We start from the raw sequence: 26,625 nt of genomic DNA on the forward strand, positions 1-26,625 counted from the left end.
GAACCCCCAGGAGGCACTTTTCCCACTTCACTTTGAGCTCAGTCAATTCGAAACGTTACAGGACGGCGCAGAGACGATTGATGATGTCCTCCTCCGTAGGAACTGTGATCAGAACATCGTCAAAAAAAGGGCTGGACCCCGGGGATGCCTTTTAAGAGAAAGTCCATTAAGTTCTGGAAGATCCCCAGGGCCACGCTGACCCCAAACTGCAGCATCCTCACCCAGAATGCTCCCTGGTGTGTTACATTTGTCTGTGCCTCTGTGGTAGACTCATCTATGGGAAACTGTTGGTAGACCTGGACCAGGCCCAATTTTCCAAATATTTTTGCAGCAGCCAGGGATGCTAAAACATGGCTGCTGACTAACAGCACCGGGTAGGAGTGGTCCTGTAGTGCCTTGTTTAAAGTGCACTTATAGTTCATGCAGATGTGGACGTCCACATTGGACTTAATGGGGGTCACTATGGGGGTTTCTCAGGTTGCATGAGGCACAGGCTCTAGGACCTCTTGGGCCACCAGGTGGTCTAACTCCGCCTCAATCTTAGGTTTGAGCATGAATGGAATGCCCTGGGTCTTCATCCTTATAAGATGCTGTCAAGCGCCGATATTTCTCAATAACCAAGTCTTTTGTTTATAATCAAAAGCAGGTTTATTGTTAGAAACTCAAGAGCTTTGTCAAGGACACAAGCCTTGGGAGTAATGGGGTACAAACAGTTACACAGTTGCTATATAGGATGTCAGCAAAGGTTACATTACAGCTGCATATTGAGTCACGGGTTCAGAGGTTACTAGGCAACTATCTATTTTATTACTAAGGAATTTTAGGCTATTGGAAACACCAAACCTTCTCACACTTCTTTGTAGAGAGGTAAGGATTGTCTGTGTGAAACCGGGGGAGAGGCGACTTGGAGGTAATAATGGCCAGCCTGTAATATAAACATTCCAGGGTCAGATGGTTTTCCTATGCGCCTGCTGGCTGTAAATAAGGGGGGAGAGGTGGAGAGCTGATGACTTGCTCTCTACATAGAAAAAATGTGGTCCAGAAATGAGCACGCTTGACAGATGCACTTGAGGGTCTAGCTCTAAGGATACTGGTTGATAGCCCAAAGTCCCATCAAAGACGGAGAGGAACTCATCACATACCCTCCCCAAGCATTAGGAGTCAAATACAGGGTTCAAGTATTTCAAGTCACTTTGGTGACTGTAAAACCCATGGGCGTGAACCATGCCAGTCCTAGCAAACTCATGCGGTGTTCCCCAACCACCAGCAGGTCCAAAAGTCCATTAAAGTGCCTGTACCCTACCCTGAACTTGCCCCACCCCATTATGGCCACCTCGTTCTGAGAAAAGTCTGAGGGTGAAATCCGCAGACCTGAGGCTAGGCCCCCCTTGGGACAGAATCTCCTGAGAGTCTCCTCCAAAATGATCAAAATGGAGGAGCCCATGTCTAACACCATCAGGCAAGGAGCCTTTTCAATATTAACAGTCTGCAGCTGAAATTGTATTCAGATCACCTTCATTGTCTAAAAAGACACAGCAATTTTTGTTTGTTAAAGCACCTTCCAGGGTTTTATGGCTATTCATAATGCGTTCTTGAAGGGTATTAGGTAGTTCTTTCCCAAGGTTTTCTTGCTTGAGGTTGATGGAGCTACCTTTTGTGTTATTGAAGTTTGCCGACAACGATGGTGGTGGCTGAGTTGTCAACTTGGATGGAGAATACTCAGATACATGAGGCAATGCAGGAGCAGCTGACACAGTGTCAAGTTGAGGAAAGTCATTTGTTGTTGAGGAAAGTCATTTGTTGCTGCAATTGCGGCATATGGTGTTGCGGCAATAGCAGGACCTCTGCTAGTGGAGGTCTCTGCAACTGGCGCAGGGTGTCGAGGTGGCAGGGGCGGCAGTGCAAGAAGCAGAGGTAGGGCGAGTGATGTGGTGAGCTGGCCAGGGCATCTGGAGGGCCTCTTCACACTCGTCGGAAGACTCCACATGGTGGGCTGCTACGGCAGGCCTTCACAAAGCTGGTGGGCTCTGCTACTGGCAGACCTCGACGGCGAACTGGTCGGCTGCCTTCATGGTGAGGGCCTCTTCCAATGCAACCTGGAACATGGGGTCCTTCTTGGCAAGGAGCCTCCATTGGATTCACTTGTCCTTGAGGCCGCACACTAGCCTGTATTGGAGTGCTTCCTTCAGGTTGCTGAAATTGCAGTAGCGGGCCCCTGTAATGAAGGCAGTGATTGACTCCCTGGCTGCCTGGTTCCTCGCACAGAATGCATGTAGGAATGCATGAAGCCTCAATGATGGAGGGCTTGGGAGTGAAGTGCTCTTGTAGCTGGTTCATAATATTCTGGTAATATTCCACACAGCAGGTTTCCTTTTTTTAAATTGTACGTTATATTGATACTTTTAAATATCAATATATGTACCGCACTCTCTGAATTTCATTTTTAAAAACTTTAAAAGTTTAAAAACATTATACTTTTTAAAAGTAACTCCTTTTCTTGCAGCAATATCCCTTATATCTTCACAATGAAAGGGAACGTGATACACATATTGGTATAATAGTACATCAATATAATGGCATTCATTTGCTGATTGAAAGGGAAAGGGAAGAAAAAGAAAATGGCTGCAGTGCGGGTAGGACTGGGAAAATATTCCCACTCACAGAGCATTCGCCAGGCTCTGTTGTGATCTTTCTCAAAACTTCAGCGCAAAGCAGGTTTGGGAAAGTATAATATAGTGGTAAGAGAAAAACTGTGGAAACCCCAAGAGATGCATGAATGCACCAAGATGCTGTGTGAAAGCAAGGGGAAAAAACATTTCCTAGCATCAAATTTGGGGCAAATAACCCATGCGGAAACACCCACCAAGAATAAGTCAGTTGGTCTTTGGAAGGAACTGGCATACATATAACCAACAACAATCTGCGTATGTATACAGTCTGTGTTTCGGCTACTCTGGAATCCAATTAGCCATTTTCAGTTGTATATCTGGTAATATGGGGAGGGAAGGCAGCATGGTATAGCCTGATCTTGTCAGATCTTGGAAGCTAAGAAGGGAGACCACCAAAGAAGACTCTGAAAGGGAAAGTACCGTAATGGCAAACCATCTCTGCTTTTCACACCTTGAAGGCCCCTTGCTGGGGTCACCATAAGTCACATGTGACGTGATGGCGCTTTACACACACATCTGGTAATATGGCTCTGCTTTGTTTCAGGGTTTTGTTGTGGCTGTGATTTACTGCTTTCTTAATGGTGAGGTAAGCATCACTCAAACACAAATTCATTAAAACTTTTATCAATCATTCATCATGTCAACCATGCCAGGCTTTTTCTTACAAGCAAAGAAAACAAAACAAAAAAAATCCTTGTGTGACAATAAGTGTATGCAATGTCACTGAATATGTTTTTTGTCTTTTTAATATAAATATTTGCTGTCTTTTTATGTGTATCAAAATAGTATATTATATATTGCTCTATTATACCATACAACATCAAAAAAATACAATACAAAAATAAACTCACAATAGCAGAAAAATGTATAAGAACCAATACTGTTCTACTGGACCCCGAAGATCATACATGATAAACCTGATGGATGTAATTAACTATATATAGTCCATTTCAAACTTTATGCTCTTTTTCAAGGCTTAATTTCAGCCAGTGTCCAAAAATGCATCCAGCTTTCAAGGTCTCTTCAATCACACTGGCTATAAGAAGCTGGATGAGTTGCTTTAATGGGTTTTTTGCCACAATTGGCTCTTTAAATCTGCTGTCAATAATTCTTCATCATTTTCACCCTTGTACATTACTTTTGCCTATTGGAATGCTGGATGCATTTTTGGGCACTGACTGAAATTTTTGGACATTTTTATATTTTTTTCTGCCATTGTGAGTTTATTTTTGTATTGTATTTTTGCGATGTTGTTCTTGTGAACAAGATCCTGACAAGGCTGTTTGTTCTGCTTCAGTGCTGTCTATTCATTCTAATTGGTTTGGATTATCCTAGTATTACTGTCATTGCTTATTATGCACTGAATGTTTTTTATACTTAAACACATAAATTTTATGATGTATTCTTATAATAATTCTTGTGCATATATTCACTTATATATAACTATCATGTTCATCTAGATTAGATTAAAACCTTGAGCATTTGAAAGTATTATTCTCTTTGTAGCTTTATAATGTGTGTGAGATTGGAGCCTCCTGAAAATGAAAACATCTGTGCGAACTCATATCTCCTTGGTTATGGAGACTATCAGTGACTGAAGATGTGTCTATCCTGGTATGTGTGGCCTTGGTTATACCAAACATCCAAGCCTGGGAGCCCAATTTGAACTGATACAGGCAGGAGGGTTAAGCAGGAGTATGCATGACAGGTTGTATCTATAAAAGACTTTTAGGTTTTGTTTTAGTTTAGTCCTGGCAAGACCTCAGTCTTGCTAACATGCTACAAGGAGTTTGTTTTGCTGATTCACTTCAAATAAACTTTTTTCTGCTTCTGCATGAGAAGTCTACTTGAGTGATTCCTGAGCAAAATCTTACATTTTGCCAAGACTCTTTCAGTTTTCCTACTAAGTGCAGCCCCAACCCCAGACATCACCCAGGAGATCCAGTTTGGTGTAGTGGTTAAGTGTGTGGACTCTTACCTGGAAGAACCGGGTTTAATTCCCCACTCCTCCACTTGCACCTGCTGGAATGGCCTTGGGTCAGCCATAGCTCTGGCAGAGGTTGTCCTTGAAAGGGCAGCTGCTGGGAGAGCCCTCTCTAGCCCCACCCACCTCACAGGGTGTTTGTTGTGGGGGAGGAAGGTAAAGGAGATTGTGAGCCGCTCTGAGACTCTTCGGAGTGGAGGGCGGGATATAAATCCAATATCTTCTTCTTCTTCTTCTACCATGAGTGGAACTAGAGACGCAGGGACTGGGCTACCTGCCTTTCTGAGGAGAAGCCTGCCAGCAGGATGGTGCTGGAGGTTCCTGATCTGGAACGAAATGGAGCGGCTGGGGTTCCAACTACCCTCACCCATTTTGCTGTTCCAACTACCCTCACCCATTTTGCTGCTTCCACATGAGAAGTCTACTTGAGTGATTCCTGAGCAAAACCTTACTGTTGTATGGTATAATAGAATAGCAAAAGCACAAAACTCGCGGCTCAATACTGCAAATATTAAATATATTTATGCACACATAAAAAGTGACTTATCAAAATACGTCCGAAAGCAGGAGCATTATTACACTGACTTGAAAAGTTATTGTGATTGCATCACTTGTTTAATATGTTTCTTCTTTTGAAAGTTAGTCCCAACTTCATTTTATCAGCGCCTGACAAAACATTCTTCTGGGAAACTGTTTGTTTACTGGTCCGCCATTACGCTTGGGGTTTCTGACTTTGGGACTTTTGAAATACAGTGATCATCAAAAGACAATTTCATCTCACCATATTGGACTTCATATGAGCGTATGAGTAAAAATAGAGCGCTTGGTCTTTAAATTACAGACAGATGCACATTTGGCAAGTGAAGCGGCATCATTAATTGACTGTTTTGGTTCAGGTCAGCGTTATTATTGTGCAACTGTGTGTGCATATAGTTGTATTTTTGATAAGTATTTTGATGTCGCTTTTTATGTGTGCATAAATATATTTAATATTTGCAGTATTGAGCCATGAGCTTGTGCTTTTGCTATTCTGATTGATTGCTATTCAGTTGACACGGCTTTCTCTTTTGCTTATTTGTATGATATAATAATAGAGCAATATATAATATATTATTTTGATACACATACAAATACAGCAAATATTTATATTAAAAAGATAAAAACTATATTCAGTGACGTATATATTTATTGTCACATGGGGATTTTTTGTTTTGTTTTCTTAGTCTGTGCACTTTCCCTGAAGTTCCACTTGTTTCTAGCTAGGTTTTTTCTTACACCATGGCTAAGCCATAGGGGCTGATTCACATATGGTCCTTACAATGTGGGAAGCTATATGAGAGAAGATACAGTGAGGGGAGGTATAGCCCTTATAATGAGGGAAGAGCCCCTCCACTTCTTAGTCCAGAGGAAGGGCTCAGCAAGCCTTATGAATCAGAGTGAACCAAAATGAGTTCTTGGCAGAGGTCCATTGGGACTGGTGGCACAATGCACAAAAAATGGAGGACTAGAACCCATGACATGCTTCAAATTTCTTCAGTAGTGTTGCCCCCAATTTTACTGTCCATAGTTTTAAAAGCAGCCGGGGATGTAGCCAGGACTTTAAAAGTAAGGGGGCGCCCTTTCCCATCCACTGTGGGGCTTGCTGCTTCTCAGAAGTTTGCTGAGGTAGGGGTAAAAGCTGAAGGCTCTGAAAGTGGCCAAGTCAAGGCAGCCAACCCTAAAACTTTGGAGTCAAGAAGGGACTGCATGTTGCAAGAAGGGGGGGGGGGGTTCCTTCCACCTCCCTCTTCCCCATCCCAGCATTTTGCAGCCAGTGGCTCCATCTGTCCCCTCCTCCCCGGCCCATTCCACATAGTTTCCTCCACCTCTGGTTCCTCCACCTCCCTCCTTTCTGTCTGCTGCTTTTGCTGCAGCAGTGCACTGTGCCCTGCTCAGCTCTCCTAGCTCCAGCTGCTGCTGCTTTGCTGGCTCAGCCATGGGAAAAAGAAAAAAAGCAGGCTGCACCCTGGAGGGCCCCCTGGAATTTTGGGGGGAGGATCTTGAAGTTGGGGGCAGTGCCCCAACAGCCTCCGCCCCCAGTGGCTATGGGGTGAAAGCAACACATAAACACAACAGGTAAGATTTTTCTGGAATTTGGGTATTGAAAATACCTGAATTTTCCTGTGGGTAGTAAAAAGGTGGCAGTAGTACTTTTTAGAGTTCTGAGAGAGAGCAGAGAAGCTCTGAGATAGAACAGAGAATAACAGATATAAGGGTGAGCAGCTGGGGAAGTTGCTGAGAATTTCTGAGTTTGTGTGAATGCTGAAAATTCTGAGTTTGTTGTTGCTGGGGAACTGCTGTTTATTTGGTTGAGTGGGCTGAAGGTGAAGGTGATTGTTGCTGATTGATTAGGAGCGGCTGTGTTCCCCACCCTCTTTGCATTGGTAAGCTGCGCCTTGCCAGAGAGCTAAAGAGCTCTTGACCTGTGGCTCTTAGCCTAGGGGCTCTGTAAGGATCAGGAACCCAGATCCCTACTTTCCTTGTGCTCCCAATAAGGTAAGTTGACCTCCAGAAGGGGAGCCACATAAACAAACAGGATTTAAAAGGGGACTGTGTATATATATATATATATATATATATATATATATATATATATATATATATATATATATATATATATATATATATATATATATATATATATATTCAAAAAAGCTATCATGAAGGTAGAAAGCCAGCAGGGGGGTGGGGGCTTTCCAGTGTTTTGCATTGAGTGTCACATGTATGACTATCTGCCCATAGGACAGAAGTCTTGGGGGTGTGCTGGATGCAAGGAGCTCCTGGCAAGAAATGGGAAAAAAATTAAGGGTTATATAGCTTTTAGCTTTGAGAACCCTTCTCTTTTCACATGCTTATCACAGATAAATATCTTGCCTATTAATTTTATTTTGACATCTTTCTCAGCACCTGTTAGAGCAGATGGGATCCCATGTTGGCTAATGTCCATCTCCCTTATATCTCAAGCTGGACTCAGATAATCATAGATGCATAAAGTTGGAAGGTACCTCCAGGGTAATCTAGTCCAACCCCCTGCACAATGGAGGAAATTCACAAATACTGCCATGCCCCCACTCTAAATTCACAGGATCCGCATTGCTGTCAGATGGCCATCCATCCAGCCTCTGTTTAAAAACCTCCAAGGAAGGAGAGCCCACCACCTCCTGAGGAAGCCTGTTCCATTGAGGAACCACTCTGTCAGGAAGTTTTTCCTACTGTTGAGCGGAAACTCTTTTGATTTAATTTCAACCTGTTGGTTCTGTTCCTACCTTCTGGGGCCACAGAAAATTCCACACCATCATCTATATGACAGCCCTTCAGGTACTTGAAGATGGTGATCATATCACCTCTCAGCCTCCTCCTCTCCAGGCTAAACATGCCCAGCTTCTTCAATCTTCCTTCATAGGACTTCGTCTCCAGACCCCTCACCATCTTTGTAACTCTCCCCTGGACCTGTTCCCGCTTGTCTATATCCTTCTTAAAATGTGGTGCCCAAAACTGAATACTCCAGGTGAGGTCTTACCAGAGCAGAGTAAAGCGATACTATCACTTCATGTGATCTGGACACTATACCTCTGTTAATACAGCCTAATATTGCATTTGCCTTTTTAGCCACCGCATCACACTGTTGACTCATGTTCAGCATATGGTCCACTAAGAGCCCTAGATCCCTTTCACACATACTACTTTTAAGACAAGACTCCACATCCTATAACTATGCATGGGATTTTTCCTACCTGATTGCAGAACTTTACATTTATCCCTGTTAGATGTTGAACAAAACAGGCCAGTGAGAAATTTTTGCTATCTAAAGTTTCTCATCTTCAGTTAAGCAAAACATCTTTCTTGCCAATTTGCTTCTTTCCCATCTAAGATTCTCCTTAGGATAAACTCTCCTGACCTAAAATACTCTTCAAGCAGCTAAATCCTGCAAAGCTTATAGGCAATAAGTAATTTTTAAGTACGTCAATTAGTGTGTGAATAATTTATGGTTTTCATAAAGGAGTCAACTCAGAATTTTTCCGCAACACCACTGGTGGCACTGCAAACCCAACAGCACCAAGGTAAAGTCAAGAAAGTGTTTTCGGGGAAAATGTCAGACACAGGTACAAAAGTGTATAGAATGAATCCCTGCAAGCAACACACACCAAATGCACAGGGAACCTCACTTTGCTGCCTGCTTCTCTACAATTTCTCCAAGTTAGGGAAGGATTACATTTTTGGGGTCCTGGTTATGGATCCCCCTCCCCCCAAAAAAAGGTTTCCCACCCCAGTGCAGCCTCTGGAAAAGACAGATGCAGTTACAGCTTTGAGCTATAGACAGGCTCAGGAACAAGCCAGTGACACCAAACTCACAGGGAAAGATCACCTGAGCAACACCCCCCCCCCCCCCCCGGCCAGACACTGGAAGCCCTACACACATAAATCCCTCCAAAGGACAGAAAGGAAGATATCCCCAGAGTTTCAACGTGGGCTCCCCAAAGTTACTCCACAACAGTTTGGTGTGCACCCCAGCCCCACCAGACCAGTCAAAATCAGTGTTTTCCATTTTAAGTGATGCAACAACATTACAACCCTATGACAACAGCATGGTGGGCCCCCCAGCCTCGTTAGACAAGCAAAGGAAGCATGCCCATTGCCCACAACTCTCACAGCCCCCTAAGGGCTGACACAGCAAATTCTTCTACTACTCTCTGGGGGAAAACAAACACTTGTCAGTGTCAGGTTGGCTGGGCTACCCGCAATTATTCAAAGACAGATTTGGAAGCACAGAAAGGCAGACATGACAAGAGACTTCTGAAAGGAGCAGGGCTGGCCCTAGAACCGTTGGTGCCCTAGGCAGAAATAACTACTTTCACCTCCACCCCCCTCCCCCATTCTATCCTATGGGCCCATAGTATAAGAGAGATCAGGCCACCTCTGCGGTGTCACCCCAGAGAAGGGATTTAAGGTTTAAAACCCCTTCTCTAGCACCCCCCCCCCAAAGTCTTGGCGCCTCCTACCCCTTATCTGTTCCTGGCCCTGGGGCTTTCCACAGAGGCAAAAGAGTTGTTAGCAGCCCTCCTCAGAGACACCAGCAGTTGCTAACATTCTCTGGCCAGGAGGACAATGACAGCAGTGATTCAGAGTGGGAGGGGAAGCATCCTCCCACATCTCCCTGTTGCTGCTCCCACATTGTCTACACCCCTCCATGCCCATTCCAGCCCAGCACCAGAAAGAAGCAGTGGCCCTCATCTTCTCCAATCCTGGGGCCACACTTTGGAAACATTTTCAGACCCTCCCTGTGCGGTAGAGTGCCTGGTGTGCCACACCCATGTCTGGAGGGATGCAAACCTGCCCCAACACTTCTCCTCCATCTTCTGCAAGCACCTACAAACGGCACACCCAACTATGTTGTCGCAGGAGGAAAAAGTGGTGGCCAGTGAGAGGGAGAGGAGACCCACTCCCTCTCAGCAAAGAGAAATGGAAGGGGAGCAGGAGGCCCCTCCAAGAAAGTTTCCTCGAACTTGGGCTGCCATGGATGGGACATCAAGGTAGGCCATCCTCCAAGAGGTCAAAAAGTTTGCATGGAGGGCCCAGAAAGCAATCACTTGCATTGTCAGCAGCAAGATGATTGCTGTGGATGGCCAACCCTTCTCCCTTGTGGAGGACATAGCCTATCACCAGCTGCAATGGTGATGGTAAAGGCTCAGGTCTCTGGCATGCAAGTCAGAACTGTGCACTTCACGGCAAACATCTGGAGCAGCCAGCAGCACTGTTGCAAGAAAACTCACCAGTCAAATTGATAGTCTCACACAATAATGTGTGTATAAATATACTATATAATGCTATCAACATACAATGTAACAACATATCCTATGCAGCTTCTCAAAGCCAGAACACACTTATCAGTCTTTACTTCATACAAAATCCATAAGGCGCAGCCTTTTGTTGCTTTCAGCAGTCCTTAATTTGGGTGTAGTTAGAGGCATTCACCTGTTGATTCTCACAGAGAGAAACAAAGGAACCGTATCTCCAGGATTCTTTATGGTTTTGCGTTCTCAACCCTTCGTCAGCCTTCTCCCGTTGATGCTGCTTTTGGAGCTAATATTTAAAACAATTCATCAATATATGATACAAAAGAACCAACCACTTTCCCCCACATGTGCTCATTGTGAAACAACTCACCCACAGTACAAGTATTCTAACACGGATCAACGCATACTGCTCTAGAATTTCCGTTTCCGGCTCTCAACTTTCACACTTCCTTAGACTAATTATATAGCCAAAGCTGTTTCTACTTAAAGAGACATACATAAATATTCTTAAACTGAAACAATCATAAATGGAATTACAGTCTTACAATCATGTCAGTTATATATATATCACATACATATTACATTCCCAAAAATGCCGAAAAATCAATGCTACAGTTCATTCCTCTTGGTGCTACAGTATGAAGTCTATGAACCCAATAACATTCTTGTTGCAAAAGAATGTTTTCTACGTTTTCTTTGACGTAAGATTTGGCTTGGTATTTGTAAAAGGTGAAAAACCTCAAATCTTTAACCTGGTGTCTGCTTCCCTTAAAATGTTGCTGCATTGGTGCCTCAGGCACCTCCCTTTCAAGACGCGCCCTATGTTCTAAAATTCATACTTTAAAGGTGCACATCGTCTTCCCTATGTACCAGATCCCACATTTGCATGAAGCTGCATAAATTAATTGTTTTGAGTTACAATTTGAAAAATGTCTCAACTTAATTTTCTCCCCATTTGCTGGATTAACAAACTCCTTTACTGTATGCATCATACAACACACGGAACAGTTTCCACAGGGATAATTTCCTGTAGTTCCCCCCTCCCCCCACTTCTTGCTGTTGTTTAAATTCAGCTGTTACTAATTTATTCCTCAGGTTTACTGGATTACGATAACCAATTTTGAGGGGTGACTGGCATCCCGGAAGATGTGCCACTATATGGCATAAATTCTTTATAGATCTACTGATTGATATGCTATTGGTGAATTCAAAAAACCACAAGTCATGACTTCTTGTTCTGGTCTCATTTTATCCTTTAGTAATTCCTTCCTATCAAATCCCTTTGCTCTTGTCCTAGCTTTTAATACTACATTCCTAGGATATGCCCTTGCTTTAAGTTGTTCTGTCAATTTCTCTGCTTCCCTACAGTAGTCTTCTAATCTGGATGAATTCCTTCATGCTCACAGAAATTGACCATATGGTAAATTTGTACGAATATGCTTCGGATGATATGATCAATAATGAAGATGCCTATTTTTATCTGTAGGCTTGTTATAAGTTTCCACAAACAGTACATTTTTCTCATCCTTCTCAACAGTTGCATCTAGATAGTTAATTCTCTTATTGTTCCACCTGTCTTTAAATTTAATATTGCTATGCAAATTATTAATCCAATTCAAAAATTTATCAGCAGTATTGTCATTAATGTATAAAATAAACAAATCATCTATGTCTCTTTTAAACATCCATATGTTGGAAAAATATGGGTTAATTTATTTAAAAAAGTAGTCCCCTATGCAAGAACCAGTCATTTCCGACTCTGGGGTGACATCGCATCATAACGTTTTCACGGCAGATTTTTTAATGGGGTGGTTTGCCATTGCCTTCTCCAGCCATCTACACTTCCCCCCTAGCAAGCTGGGTACTCATTTTACCAACCTTGGAAGGGTGGAAGCCTGAGTCAACCTTGAGCTGGCTACTGAACCCAGCTTCCTCTGGGATTGAACTCAGGTCATGAGCAGAATTTAGGACTGCCACTCTGTGCCATTGGGCTATGTTATGGGTGAACATTTGTTTAGCACAGCTATCCATCTCTTTCTGAAAGTCTCAGAATTAGTGAACAAAGCCGGTGCTTTCTGAATGTGTAAACCTCTTGGTATTTTGTTAACTTTGCAATATTCAACTAGAGAGCTGGCATGCATAGAATATCTTACTCTTTTTTTCTGGATGCTAACTAGCTGACTCCAGTCTCTATTCATTTCTGCCTCTTTATGCTCAAACATACCTGGAAAAGTGGTCAGGATTCTATCTTTATCACTGTCTGAAAACATCAATGTATCCATCTTCTGTGCCTGAATAAGTCAATAGTAATACAACACTCTACAATACAACATTTGCAGCTTTATGCAAATGTGGGGTCTGGTACATAGGGAAGACGATGTGCACCTTTAAAGTACGAATTTTAGAACATAGGGCACGTCTTGAAAGGGAGGTGCCTGAGGCGCTGATGTAGCAACATATTAAGGGAAGCCGACACCAGGTTAAAGATTTTAGGTTTTTCGCCTTATACAAATACCAAATGTCTTGGCAGTAGTATGTGTAAAAAAGGAACTCAGGTTCTTAGTGGACCATACACTGTACATGAATCAGCAGTGTGATGCCATAGCTAAAAAGGCCAATGTAATTTTGGGCTATATCAACAGAAATATAGTGTCCAGATCGTGTGCAATGATGGTATTGTTTTTCTCTGCTCTGGTTGGAACTCACCTAGAGTATTGTGTTCAGTTTTGGGCACCACAATTTAAGAAGGATATAGACAAGCTGGAGTGTGTCCAGAGGAGGGCAATGAAGATGGTGAGGGATCTGGAGACCAAGTCCTATGAGGAAAGGTTGAAGGAGCTGGGTATGTTTAGCCTGGAGAAGACAGTACTGAGAGGTGATATGATCACCATCTTCAAGATCTTGAAGGGCTGTCATATAGAGGATGGTGTGGAGTTGTTCTGTGGCCCCAGAAGGTCGAAACAGAACCAATGGGTTGAAATTAAATGAAAAGAGTTTTGGGCTGAATATTAGGAAGAGCTGCCTGACAGTGTGGTTCCTCAGTGGAACAGGTTTTCTTAGGAGGTGTGGAGTTCTCTCTCCTTGGAAGTTTTAAAACAAAGGTTAGATGGCCATCCGGCAGCATTGCTGTCTCTGTGAACTTAGGGGGAGGTATTTGTTATTTCCTGCGTTGTGCAGGTGTGTGGAATAGATGACCTTCAAACTCTATAATTCTATTATTCTAAGTATTCTGCTCCATGAGCAAGGGATGGATTCAGACCACATGGTAGAAAACATTGCCACTGTGTGATATAGAGAAGCCTGAAGGAGTCAGTGGTCAGTGGTGACATCAACTGTGGCTATATGGTCACAGATTCCAGTCCAAAATGATGGCAGAGATGGAGTGTGTGCACTTCAACGGCATTGTCTGCCTGGCACACATACTTCAGCTAGTGCTGAAAGATGCTCTGGGGTTGTGGAACTCTGTCAAGGCCACCTGGGGTGCTGCCCCCCTCAAGAAGCAGATTGCTTGAAACTTCTCAAGCAGCATCAAATCTGCCCATCTGCTGCACAAGAGGCAGGGGGAGAGGAATAAGGAACTCCACCAGTGCTGTGATTGCACATTTGGTGGAGCAATAGAACACCATGCAGGATGTCATTTCCTCCATGACCATCTTGCATGGGATATAGGAGCTCAACATGAGCTCCAATGATTGGCTGACCTCGTCCCAAGTGGTGTGTTTCCTCAAACCCTTCCAGGACACCACCAATGTTGTGCTATGCACCCGTACCGTCAGACTGAGGCAAGATATTTCCCTGTTTTGAGGGCTGGACCAGGTGCTGGCCTCCACACTGGAACTAGCTGATCTCCCACAGGTCAGGGCCTTAGCAGAGAGGTTGCAGGTGAGCATCACCATCAAGTTGCATCCTCTCTGCAATAAATGGGAGAACAAGCTGGCCGGTATAATAACCCTCATATAAAAGGCAGCCTTGCTCTCCTAAATGCAGAACTCTTGCAATAAAAGCACAAGCTCTGCAAAGACTATGGAGGCTGCAGGCCAACAGTGAATCAAAGATGCTGCCTCAAAGAGCCCAGTCAAGGAGAAGCTCCACTACTGGTTGTCAGTAGTGAGCCAGGAAGCCAGCAGTGGTGGGCATGCCAGACATGCAATGATGGAGGGTTTGACAGAGGTGATGGTGAGGGATTATCTCATCAAGTCCCCTGAGAGCCCTGACACTGATCCCCTGGTGTATTGGTCATGCAAGGCTGTCATCTGGCCTGACCTCTCATACGAGGCCAGGAGTCTTGAGTCCACCTAATATTCACACCCCAGCATGGAAGAGGAGTTCACAATCAGGAGGGTATAAAACATGAGTCCTCACTTAGCCAAGGCATCCAATAGCTAAGTATGAACACAGTGGCAATGAGCCCTGAGTCCACCTAACACCCAAGTCCCAGAGGAATCACAATCACAAACATTGTTTGTGATTCTCAGCCAAGGCAGCCAGTAGCTAAACCTCACTGCTTACCATTAGCAGAGAGACTGGGTGGCAAAGAGTCCTGTGTACATCTAATACTCAAACCCTAGTGTCAAGTCGGCAGATTCAATAACGAGTCCTTGTTGATAACAAAATAGCTAGTTTATTGATATCATGATTCTCGACTACAGCGAAATTGAAAGACTGAAGATCATACAGTAGAATGCCATCATATAAGGTGTACTTCAAAGGGATTCTTGAGGGAGGGGTACCTTGCAGGGCACATTCACACATTGATGTTACAATTTCGTTCTCAGGCCTGCTTTGGCCTTGAGCGTCTCTTGGCGCCAACCTCCCCCGATGCCCAGCCTGAGAAGGCCCGATAAACTCTTTCACATATTCCCATTTCAAAGCAAGACTACATAACAAAGGAAAGGAGGGGGGGGGTGAGGAGAGCTCAAGCTAGCAGCATTGGAATATATTGGAATACAGTATGGCTTTACCCAGGATGCTTCTCTCCTGAACCAAAGATTGAGTGCAGGCCTGACCAGAATCACAGCAAACTTGACACCTAGAGGGATCACAGTAAAAATGTGGGTCTTCACTCAATCAAGGCACCCAGTATCTAAGCCCCTCTGCTCTGTATGCGCAGAGAGACACAGAGAGCTCTGAGTCCATCTAACACCCAAACCCCAGCAGGGAAGAAGAGTTCACAATCAGGAGGGAATAAATGAATGTGCTCTGCTAGCTAGCTTTTGATAAGTTCCCTGACTCTCTGCAAATACCTGTCAAAACGGTGTGGAGCTGAGCTAGGCAGCCAGCAGTGCCTGTTAAGCACTGGAGGGCTCCTATTAGTATTTCCAAGTCTGGATAATTGTGCCCCCATCGCCCTGGAGTTTTGTAAACAGTTGAATTGAGCAAAGACAGTCTGTCTGGAAGTGTTTCTATTCACAAACCACCACAAACTGCCATGAACAGCACCAAAGTTTGCGGAACATTTGGAACATTTGGGCTTCCCTTCCATGAACATCACTTTGCAAACCACTAACTGCCCAAAATTTGTGACAAACTTCAGTTCATAAGCCAGTTTGTGCCCATCCCTATTGCCTATGCTTGCCTACTGTACTGACAATCAATACCCACAAATGGGGGTATAGCACACCATGCACACAATTGTTTGTATGGCTCTGGTTGTAGGGAAGATCTAAAATACGTTGTTGCTCTATTTTATGGTCCATGTGGAGGTTTAGAGGGGTGGTAGTACCTTCAAGTGCCTTTGCATGTGTCCTGCTCCTCCCTTAGCTTAACTTGTCATGGTCTGGAAGAAGAGTCAACCTGATGTCCTCCTTGGCCCCTGGCTGGAAGGGCTTCAACAGCCGCTAGGGAAGCTCTACAGGCCCTGCCACTGCACCCTTCAGGAGCCCCATTTCCATGGTGATTATCTCCATGCCTGGCTTTGCCTTTTGGTGCCCTGCGGTTCAGCTTGGGCTTCCCTAGTGCTCCCTCATGACATTTGACCTTGCGTTGTCTTTGCTTCCATTAGCCATATTCAGCTTCTGAGGTGGCCCCACTGACCAACTGAGTCATGCTGTCAGTGATGAGGCTGGAGGTATCTGGGTGGCCAACTCCATGCAGCCCACACATTCCAGAAGCTGGCTTCCCCACTAGCAAATGTTTGGCTCTTTGTAGGAGTGCTCTTTGCCTAAAGTATTTTGAAACGTTTCACTTAGGTGCAACAGGAGATTCACAGAAAATGGTGCCAGTGGCACTTAAGGAAGTACATTCATTTACGTAAGCATCACAGTTCCTCATCTCATAATGAAGTAAGTGGATTTACACAGGAGCTGCAGCTGATGAAGCCCAACCCTCAGGAGCAAAGAAGAATGGATGCCTCAGAACTGAGCAAAATGCACCAGTCTAGTGCAGAAAAGATCTAATTGCTTGCTTGGAGGTAGACTCTCACTTGCCTCATCAGGCTCTGTGATTATGGACATGAAAGCTAAATGTGACTCTTAATTAGCTCTGCTTAGAGCCTAGTTTTGCATATGGCCTGAATATTATTATCACCTGGAGTATTTTATGATGGTACATAAACATTAATTTCCTAGAGGATGAAGATTATTCCTGTTCCAGTCTTGCTTATTTTCCCTTCTGCAACCACCACCCTAATGATTTCCTTTCTTGTTCCTTTTAGCTGAATTGAGTGTCAGATTAAAATACTTGTATGCTTGTTTTCCTTCCTGTTCAACATTATATAGGCTACAGTCATTTGGGATGGAAATGACCCATGAGCTGCATGTAGTTCTTGGGGGAAATTTGTGTGGCCTGGGAACACATTTTGGAAGACAAACTTTCTTTAAAATACAACGCAAGAAAAAAAGCCACTCATGGCTAAAGTTCATCGACATGAACAATGTGCTACGAGCTAGGAACTGTGAGCACCTCGTCAGAAGACCGCAGGTGATGCAACCATTGTCTAGCCTATCACCTGGCAGCCAGCCTACAGCTTTGTGCTTTGTGAAGGGCTGCCAGGGATGCTTTTTAAAAGCTGGTATAGAATGCAAGCAGGGTTCCCACAGGCACACCATCTCTGTGTTCCATTCTCTGTTCTGCTTTCCAGGGGTCATTGGGCCAATATTCAAAGTGCAGTTTTTGGCCTGTAAAGTTTTAGATATCTTCGCTGTTGCATACCTTACAGACTAGTTTCTCCTTACATTTTAGCACAGTCTTGTCACTAGCTGAGAATATCCTACATCAAAACAAAACATCAAGCACACTTTGATATGTATTTATGATAACAGCCCCATAACTCCCTTCCCTGGGAGACATGCCAAATATTCTGGATGTGTATAAGATTTCTTCGGGCCTCATGAGAAGTATTTATGGAAGCCTTGTTATTGTTATAGTGTTTTATTTTTGTATTTTTAGAAACCTGTTATGAATATGGATGAATGCCAATTGTGTTAAGTGACACAGCTAAAGCAGCATCTTATCCTGCCCAAGTGGGATAAGCGCATCCTTCTAGGCTGCCTGTTGTACGCAATCCCATCAACATATATCTAATTCCCAAGTGAGAAAAAAACCATACAATGGGGCCACCCTGGGGTAGGGTAGGCTTCCTTGGTTTTGCAGAAATGCCTGAAAACTTGTAGAGTTAACTTAACCCTCCCCCGTGAGGTCTTAAAATGCCACAAGCTGTAGTTTTTGCTGCAATAGATCAACTCGGCCATGTCTTCTCTGTAATCTGATGTAAACTGTAACTCCACTGATTACTAACTATGGCAGCATTTGCTTGCTTAGTTGTGCAACTTCAGAGTAAAAGAGATTGTTATATCCAATTGGGAAATTATGTAAACCAGCCTTGAGTCAAAGATGGCGAAGTTGTTACATTTCTTAAAGTGCCAGGATTTTTTTTTTTAAAAAATCTGACTATAAATCTGCACATATGGAACAGAGTCAAAAATAGGCAGAGCAGCTAAACATGCAAATCAGGATCTTTATGAATTCAACATCACATCCTTTTTGTATTTATGTATTTGTTGGTCAGAAAAGCCAATGTAACACAGTGATCAATAGTAGATTTCTTTTTGGAAAAACCTATTTACTCTAGGCCAATAATGTTGTTTGAATGTATCCAATCTGTCAGCTGACGTCAGCTTTATGTAGCTTTAATAGATCTGAAGAGTGTGTTCGACTCTGTGGACAAAAACAAGCTATGGAAGAAACAAAAGGATCTTAAGATAGATCCTTGTCTGTTAATTCTATTAAAGAATTTACACACAAATATGACTTGCCAGGTAAAATACACATCTCGAGGGCATCTAACCAAAAAAATACCAGTTCACAAAGGTGTTAAACAAGGGTGTGTGTTAACCCCACATCTTTTAAATCTTTTCTAAAATGATGTGGCACGATATCTTAGTTTCATAAATGGGCACCCACCTAAGTTAAATGACATTTCAATCCCAGTATTATTGTACACTGATGATACAACTGTTCTTTCTTGCACAAGAATGGGCCTACAGAGATACTTGAATGCTTTTGACAGTTACTGCCATTTTAACTCACTTGCTATAAACTATTCCAAATCTAAGGTTGTTGTCTTTTCTAAAAGTTGACAACCACAAAAATGGTATATAGGCAAGCAGGAAATTGAACAATCCAAATGCTTCAATCCAAATCCAAATGAACAATCCAAATCCAAATGGTAACCAATGTTTGCCTGCTGTAATCAGAGTTTTTAATGCTAAAACGCTATCACATTTTTTGTATGGTACCCCCTTGTGGATTAATGCTCTGAATCAGAAAATAGAAAATATCTAGACTGCATTTCTGAGACAACTTTTAGGAATCCCCAGTTGTGTTTCTTATTTTGTAATCTACTCAGAAACAGGCCAATCTCTGATTAAAACAAAAGCTTGGATTCTAACTTTTAAATATTGGTTACGAATATATTACAGGGCTGAACCAGCTAGTCTGCTCAGCTACTTAAAAAGAGATCCTCATAATGCTGCTTGGCTAGATGGAATCATGTCGAAGCTCAAACGCATGGGAATTGTAATTGATGATCTATTTTCATCTGATTAATTATATAATTTTAGATTTATTAAACAGAGACTTAGAATTTCATAAATTGTGTCATGCCTAATCTTACACTTGCTCTCCTGCTTCACTCGGACTTAATCAATCTGCCAGGAAAGTGGGTAAATATTAATTCGGACTTGATAACCTGCAACATCAGAGAGCTTTTATGCTGGCTAGGATCAACACATTTCCTTCCAGTGTTCTCTATGGGAGATTTCTTCAAGTTCCTTACAGCGAAAGATATTGTCTATGCGGATCAAGCTCGCCTGATTCCATCCAGCATATTTTATTGAACTGTCAGCTGAAAATCTCTGGAAGGATCTGTTAGATAGTCTTTCCTTACCATCTATAATTGAGAAAATAGGATTGATTGCCATTTCCTATTAAATGACAACATAACCGATATTGCAAGAGCTGTTGCCAAATTCTTGGCTGAAATTGTCAAAAATCATTTTAAGCAAGTTTCATTGTGATTCTTAACCTTATTTTAGCCTTTTATGCTTTGAACTGATATATTGGATTGCTTGTTGTCCAGCTGACAAGTTTCTGTATATTTCTTTTGGTTATGCCAACAAAGGTGTGATATTGATATTGAACATCATATCCTCTTAAGAACCATCATGCATTGACTCACACTAGACCTGCACAACTGGCATCACATCTGAAGTGTGATATGTGTCATCTTTGGCTAACCAGCTGCTATATTCGTTCTCACTCTCTCTCTTTCTCTGTATTTTTAAAGTGATGCATCATTAAATTTGCCCTTTAGCAGAAGGTCCGCCCACAGTGCTGAATAAAAAGTCGATTTCTGGTGGAATAATTATGTATCCTGTGACTTGATTTCTGCATGTGTAGACTATACCTGTATCCCCATTGTAGTGTGCTTAACTTTTTCTTGTGGTATGTGGTTTTGCCAATTGAAATGGACCCTCCCATCCTGAAATTATACAGGGATAGACAAAAGAAAAGAGGCCACAGTCCAAAAGGTTAAAACTAGTGAGGTCAAAGCTGTCCACTGGGCAGCAAGCTACATGTACAATGTAGAGAGCTTATTTCACAGAATCTGTACAACAGTGGTACAGCATATCGCCCGTAGTACTTTCTGCCTTGAACATTTTCCTATCAAGCCACTGGAATGCTTCAAACAAAAACAGCTTAATGTCAACAAACACAGAAAAATCATGAATCGTAGCAGATACAATCAGGATTAGCTCAACTGGGTAACTCAACCGGGTAACTGGAACAGTTGCCATCTGCCCTGAGCCCACTTTTGGGACAGGACAGATTATAAATTGCCTAAATAAATAAAAAATAAAATCCTCTCAGTTATTCACTTACATGTTACTCAGTGTATATGTGCAAGAAGTGAAGCATGTAACCCCGAGCAGAGTGCTAACCTTCTATATCCATTGAAGATGATGGGCCTGGAATGGTGAAAATTTGCTTAGGATTGCACTGGAAGGTACGGTATTTATTTTTATTTTATTTATGAGATTTGTTAGGCTGTCCTTCCATACAAGCAGGGCTCAGGGCAGCTTACAACAAAAGTGTATACAATAAATAATTTAGTCTGGATACAAAAAAGAGTCTTAGGTTCTTTTAATTAAAAGGGCCCTTGATTAAAATGGAGGAAGGAAGGCCTGAGGGGCAAATCAGGCATGTCTCAGCAGTCTTTTGGTCCAACTATCTCCGCCATATTTTCAGGCATTTATCTTTGCCTCCACTTGCCACCTGCTGTTCATCAGGACTCCAGTCCACTCAGTGGTCTCCACATGGACTCCACTGCACACACTTCATCTGCATGGCCAGCCTAATCAATAGCCAGTTTCTGGGTCTTGGCATCCCACACTTTGAGGGTGCTGTCACTGCTCCCACTGACCAAGAGGCGGTTGTCAGCTGACCAGGCGATCTGGTATACCATAGAGACATGCACTTGCAGGGAGGTCAAGAATTTCCCGGTCTTCCTGTCCCACAACTTGATGGACTTGTCGAAGGATGCACTGGCAATGATGCAGGCATCCATTGAAAGGAGAAGTTAGTTGATCAGTGCCTGATGCCCCATCATCCTCTGCAGAGCCTTCTTGTCCTCTACAGGGGGACAGTGTGAAGTTGTCTGATCCCAAGACCAGTCTTTCTGACCCTTGGCCCCGACTTGGTTGTACTTCTGTAGAGTTTTCTGTTTTATCTCTGACAAAGATCTGCTCACATCCTGGGGGTTGTTGGAAGCCTCGGATGGCTCAAAAGCCCCAGTGCAGAGAGCGTAATCTGTGCTAAGAGCCATCGTGTTCACCCTGTGCCCATGACCCTGGAAGGTGCAGCAGAGAACTCAGTCTTTGGCCCTCCAGACTTTTATGTCCTGATCCTGGGATGAGGAGCACTGCAAGCCATCTTCACTCCACTTGGTGCTGTGGCCGATGCATGGGAGTAGGCTAAGTAGGTGGCTACCTAGGGTACCACCTGGTCTAGGGGGTGTTGCTAGGCACCCCCTCTTACCATGCACAGTGTGTGTGCTCCTTAGAGTCTGCCTTCCCCAATGGAAAGCAGGCTCCATGGAGCGCAGATGCTGCCTGGCCAGTTTGGTGTTCCCCTGGTCTGTTACAGACCTGGGAAACGCAAAAGCAGATGGTGCCTGCACAGTGCTCTCCTTGGAGCCCGGCAGGGATAAATTAACCAATTGTAAAAGCTGAAGAGTCAATTACAGTTTCTAGAAATTCGCCCCTGTTGAAGTTGTATGCTGCCACTCATCCTACTCTACTTGGGGTGGGAGCCCTAGCTCAGTGGTAGAGCATCTTTCTTGCATGCACAAGGTCTTGTCCCTGGCACCTCCAGCTAAAAGGATCAAGGAGAAATGGTCATGTGAAGGTCTTGTCCCTGGCACCTCCAGCTAAAAGGATCAAGGAGAAATGGTCATGTGAAGGTCTTGTCCCTGCCACCTCCAGCTAAAAGGATCAAGGAGAAATGGTCATGTGAAGGTCTTGTCCCTGCCACCTCCAGCTAAAAGGATCAAGGAGAAATGGTCATGTGAAGGTCTTGTCCCTGCCACCTCCAGCTAAAAGGATCAAGGAGAAATGGTCATGTGAAGGTCTTGTCCCTGGCACCTCCAGCTAAAAGGATCAAGGAGAAATGGTCATGTGAAGGTCTTGTCCCTGCCACCTCCAGCTAAAAGGATCAAGGAGAAATGGTCATGTGAAGGTCTTGTCCCTGCCACCTCCAGCTAAAAGGATCAAGTAGTATTCTCACAATTTTTATTGTTTAATCTCACAATTTTTTAAAAAAATTGAGATTTTTAAAAAATGAAGATTTAAAATTAAAAAAACCCCCTGTAAATTAAAAATGTAAATAGTTTCAAGTTTCTTCATTTTCTTTTGGGGGGGGGCACTAGTGGGTAGCTCGCCTAGGGCACCGAAAGCCCTAGCACTGGCCCTGTACTACTGGTGCAACTGAGTGAATGTGTGCCGGTTGGCCAAGACAACAATTCTTCACCGGCAACAATTCCTCACCGCCAAGACAACAATTCCTCACCCCACTTTTGGGCCCCACCTCTCCACTTATGGCCAGCTGGCTTGCAGGGGGGGGGGCGGAATTCCTCTTCAAACAAGGTAGAACACCAAAATTAAACATGACATGCCTTTGTGACTTAGAAGTTATGTGGGCATGTTAGGGATGTCAGGGGGGTGACACTCTGGTTTTGGGGCTTAATTCTGTCGTAGAGTTTTGCCTCCAAACCAGAGTATTCCCCCCCCCCCCATCCCTGATGTGCTTACATAACTTCTGGCTCACATAGGCATGTCATGTTTATTTTTGGCACACTGTCCTGCTCCCAGTAAATTCACCCCCATTCCCTGTCAGCACATCCAAGGAACCTGTCAACCCTAGCAGGTACACTTCTACACCATGCTGAAAGAAGAAAAGGATAGTATCTACCCCCAGGTTATTCAACGCTGCATTATGCTATAATAAAACACAGTATGAAGCCACTTATTCAAGACTGCAAGGTTGCTATGGAACAATGAAGAACAAACATGCTAACAGACATAAACATGTTTAAATTTGGATATACAATCTATTTGCCTGGAAGAGATAGAAAAGAATAGTGTTTCATAAGTACATTCCTGGATCGTTACAACTGGCTTTTCAAATCAGCAGTTAAGAGTCTGTTTCTACAAACATGCAAACAGACACAGCAGTTGGTTACTTTTAAAGCTGACCGTGTCACTTCCCCCTGAAATGGCTTCTACTTCACTGATGAAAGTAACTGTGCTGAAGACTTTTCTACATGGTAGGTATTTCTGACCACAGATTCACACATGCTATTATTTTCTCCCATTGGATCTCAAATCTCAACTATTTGCACCACTTGCGCACAACTGCTTAAGATTTATGCAAAATAGTTATGAACAAATGTCTGTCACCCCTTCATGCTTTTGACTGCTTTCTTTATATCTTGAATAAATTCACATGACATGAAATCTGTACCCTTGAAGAACCTCACAGTAGCCTGTCTTGTGTGGATCCTGGCTTTGTGAAATGATTATTTCTTTGCAACATAACTCAAAATGAGTGCAGATAAACACTGGAAAAAATTAAAGGTACCTTAAGGTTGTTTTGTCAAGAAATGGCTGATTCACACAGAATTATGAAGATAAAAATATCTGATGAACATGTATTTAGACGAATCTAAGAGGGGAAAAATTCCTGCTAGAAGAAGAAGACCGCAGATTTATACCCCACCCTTCTCTCTGAATCAGAGTCTCAGAGCTGCTTACAATCTCCTTTACCTCCTTCCCCCACAACAGACACCCTGTGAGGTGGGTGGGGCTGAGAGAGCTCTCCCAGAAGCTGCACTTTCAAGGACAACTCCTGCGATAGCTATGGCTAACCCAAGGCCATTCCAGCAGCTGCAAGTGGAGGAGTGGGGAATCAAACCCGGTTCTCCCAGATAAGAGTCTGAACACTTAACTACTACACCAAACTTAACAGAAAATAAGTATATCACTCCAGGATATACTAAATCCACCCCTCCAAATATTCTTGTCTGAACATTTATTTTTAACAAGAATACTGAAGAGGATTTGGACCAATATTACCTACTCAAATAGTTATAGTTATCCTTTGAGAGAATACAGGAATTCCCTTTGTTTTTTATAGCATGGAAGTTGTCAGGACTGTGCCCTTCCAAATGTTTTGGGTCCAGGAGCTTATCAGCATAACTCATTTGCATATGCAACACCTCCTGTCATCAAATGAGTTATGCTAATGAGAGAATCAGAGAGAAAGAAAGCAAATAGATGAGGTGGGGGAGAAGGAAGGAAGGAAGGAAGGAGAGGGAGGGAGGGAGGAAGGAAGGGAGGGAGGAAGGAAGGAAGGAAGGAAGGAAGGAAGGAAGGAAGGAAGGAAGGAAGGAAGGGAGGGAGGGAGGAAGGAAGGAAGGAAGGAAGGAAAGAAGGAAGGGAGGGAGGGAGGGAGGAAGGAAGGAAGGAAGGAAGGAAGGAAGGAAGGAAGGAAGGAAGGGAGGGAGGAAGGAAGGAAGGAAGGAAGGAAGGAAGGGAGGGAGGGAGGAAGGAAGGAAAGAAGGAAGGGAGGGAGGGAGGAAGGAAGGAAGGAAGGGAGGGAGGGAGGAAGGGAGGAAGGAAGGGAGGGAGGGAGGGAGGGAGGAAGGAAGGAAGGAAGGGAGGGAGGGAGGAAAGAAGGAAGGGAGGGAGGAAGGGAGGGAGGAAGGGAGGGAGGGAGGGAGGGAGGAAGGAAGGAAGGAAGGAAGGAAGGAAGGAAGGAAGGAAGGAAGGAAGGAAGGAAGGAAGGAAGGAAGGAAGGAAGGAAGGAAGGAAGTGCCCTGCAAGAGAAGCTAGGGCCAGGATCTCAGTGCAGTGGGGAGGTCTGCTTACAGGCTCCTCTTGCTAGACAGTTTAAACTGCCTGGGAAGAGAAGCCAGCCCCAGGATCCGTGGGCAGCAGAGAGGTCTCTCTCCAGAAATAGAAGCTAGTCCCACACTGGCAGTATTGCCTGAGAGAAGCTGGGCAACGTGGCCAGTGCAGGCCCGGCTTCTCTTCTGGAGCGCTGCTCCAGGGATTTTCTGCACACTTTTATTGTACTGTGAAGAACTGATGCTTTGTGGTAACTCTTTCTGCTGCATGTTTACTGTGCCTGCATACTGTGAAGGAGGAGGAATGATGCTCTTTGCTTTGTAATTTAGTGCTCTGCATTTTTGTAGCCCATCACTTATCTAGTTGCCAAGGAAACAGGGCTGTGGTGCCTGGAATGGAATGGAATAATCCTCCTATGACCGGGATATGTGACTGGCCTTGGAGGCATAAGTGTTCCAAACTGTGATGTCTTCTGATGCTATACCATCTGGTGTGTGAAAAGGTGGGTTCTCTGATGTGAACTTATTTTTCTTTTTTTCCCTGTACTTTATAGTATAACATTTGTTTTTATTGAATTCTCAAATTTAGTAAATTTTAACAAAAAGAACATATTATAAAATGTAAAATGGAATTGATGCAGTTGCGATAAAATAATAGAGGATAAGCTATGATAAAAAGTTAATGTAGAATTATAAGTTTAGAAAGAATTTCTAGATAAAATAGCAACAGAATGTAAGGTGTCTTTTATCTCCCAATCCCCTCTCCTTATCTTGTCTTTCTTTCTGGAACTAATAAAACTTTTTGAAAACGAAAAGGTGGGAGGAGTGGATGAGCACCATTTGCTCACACGACTTGACTATTTTATCACTCCTTGTAACTGTTAGTTTCATTCCTAGCAAATGCAGCCCCCTGGGCTGGAAGGTTTTAACTCTTATATCAAAACTAATAAACTCTACCTGTTTTCATAAGACAGAGCTTGTTGAGTTGATTCCTGATCGATCTTGACAGAAGTGACACTACGAAGGTTCTGAGAGTGCCTTTATCCAACCCTGTCAGGACTGCAGACACAGTGCTTCAGGGCTGTCTTGCCTGGGAGGCTGAAATTGCTTCCTTATTTGCAGATCCTTATTCATTCCTTATTAGTGAATTCAACCACAATCACTGAAGAGAGTTTGAAAGCCCTGAACCCCAAAATAAGGTCTGGACCCCCATATATCATACACCCTCTTCTTCAG

General features: G+C 43.5%; 1 protein-coding gene across 1 annotated transcript in view; it reads left to right on the forward strand.

Moving 5' to 3' along the window:
• Window positions 1-17,066, forward strand: part of SCTR (secretin receptor) — a 103,615-nt gene extending 86,549 nt beyond the window's left edge. Inside the window, exons 12-13 of the mRNA XM_060261815.1 lie at window positions 3,214-3,255; window positions 16,676-17,066. Coding sequence (XP_060117798.1) covers window positions 3,214-3,255; window positions 16,676-16,882 — 249 coding nt within the window. The 3' untranslated portion in view covers window positions 16,883-17,066. The remainder of the gene's footprint in view (window positions 1-3,213; window positions 3,256-16,675) is intronic.
• The last annotated feature ends 9,559 nt before the right edge of the window (window positions 17,067-26,625 follow it).

Source organism: Heteronotia binoei, chromosome 21 (assembly GCF_032191835.1).
Source record: "Heteronotia binoei isolate CCM8104 ecotype False Entrance Well chromosome 21, APGP_CSIRO_Hbin_v1, whole genome shotgun sequence".
NCBI lineage: Eukaryota > Metazoa > Chordata > Lepidosauria > Squamata > Gekkonidae > Heteronotia > Heteronotia binoei.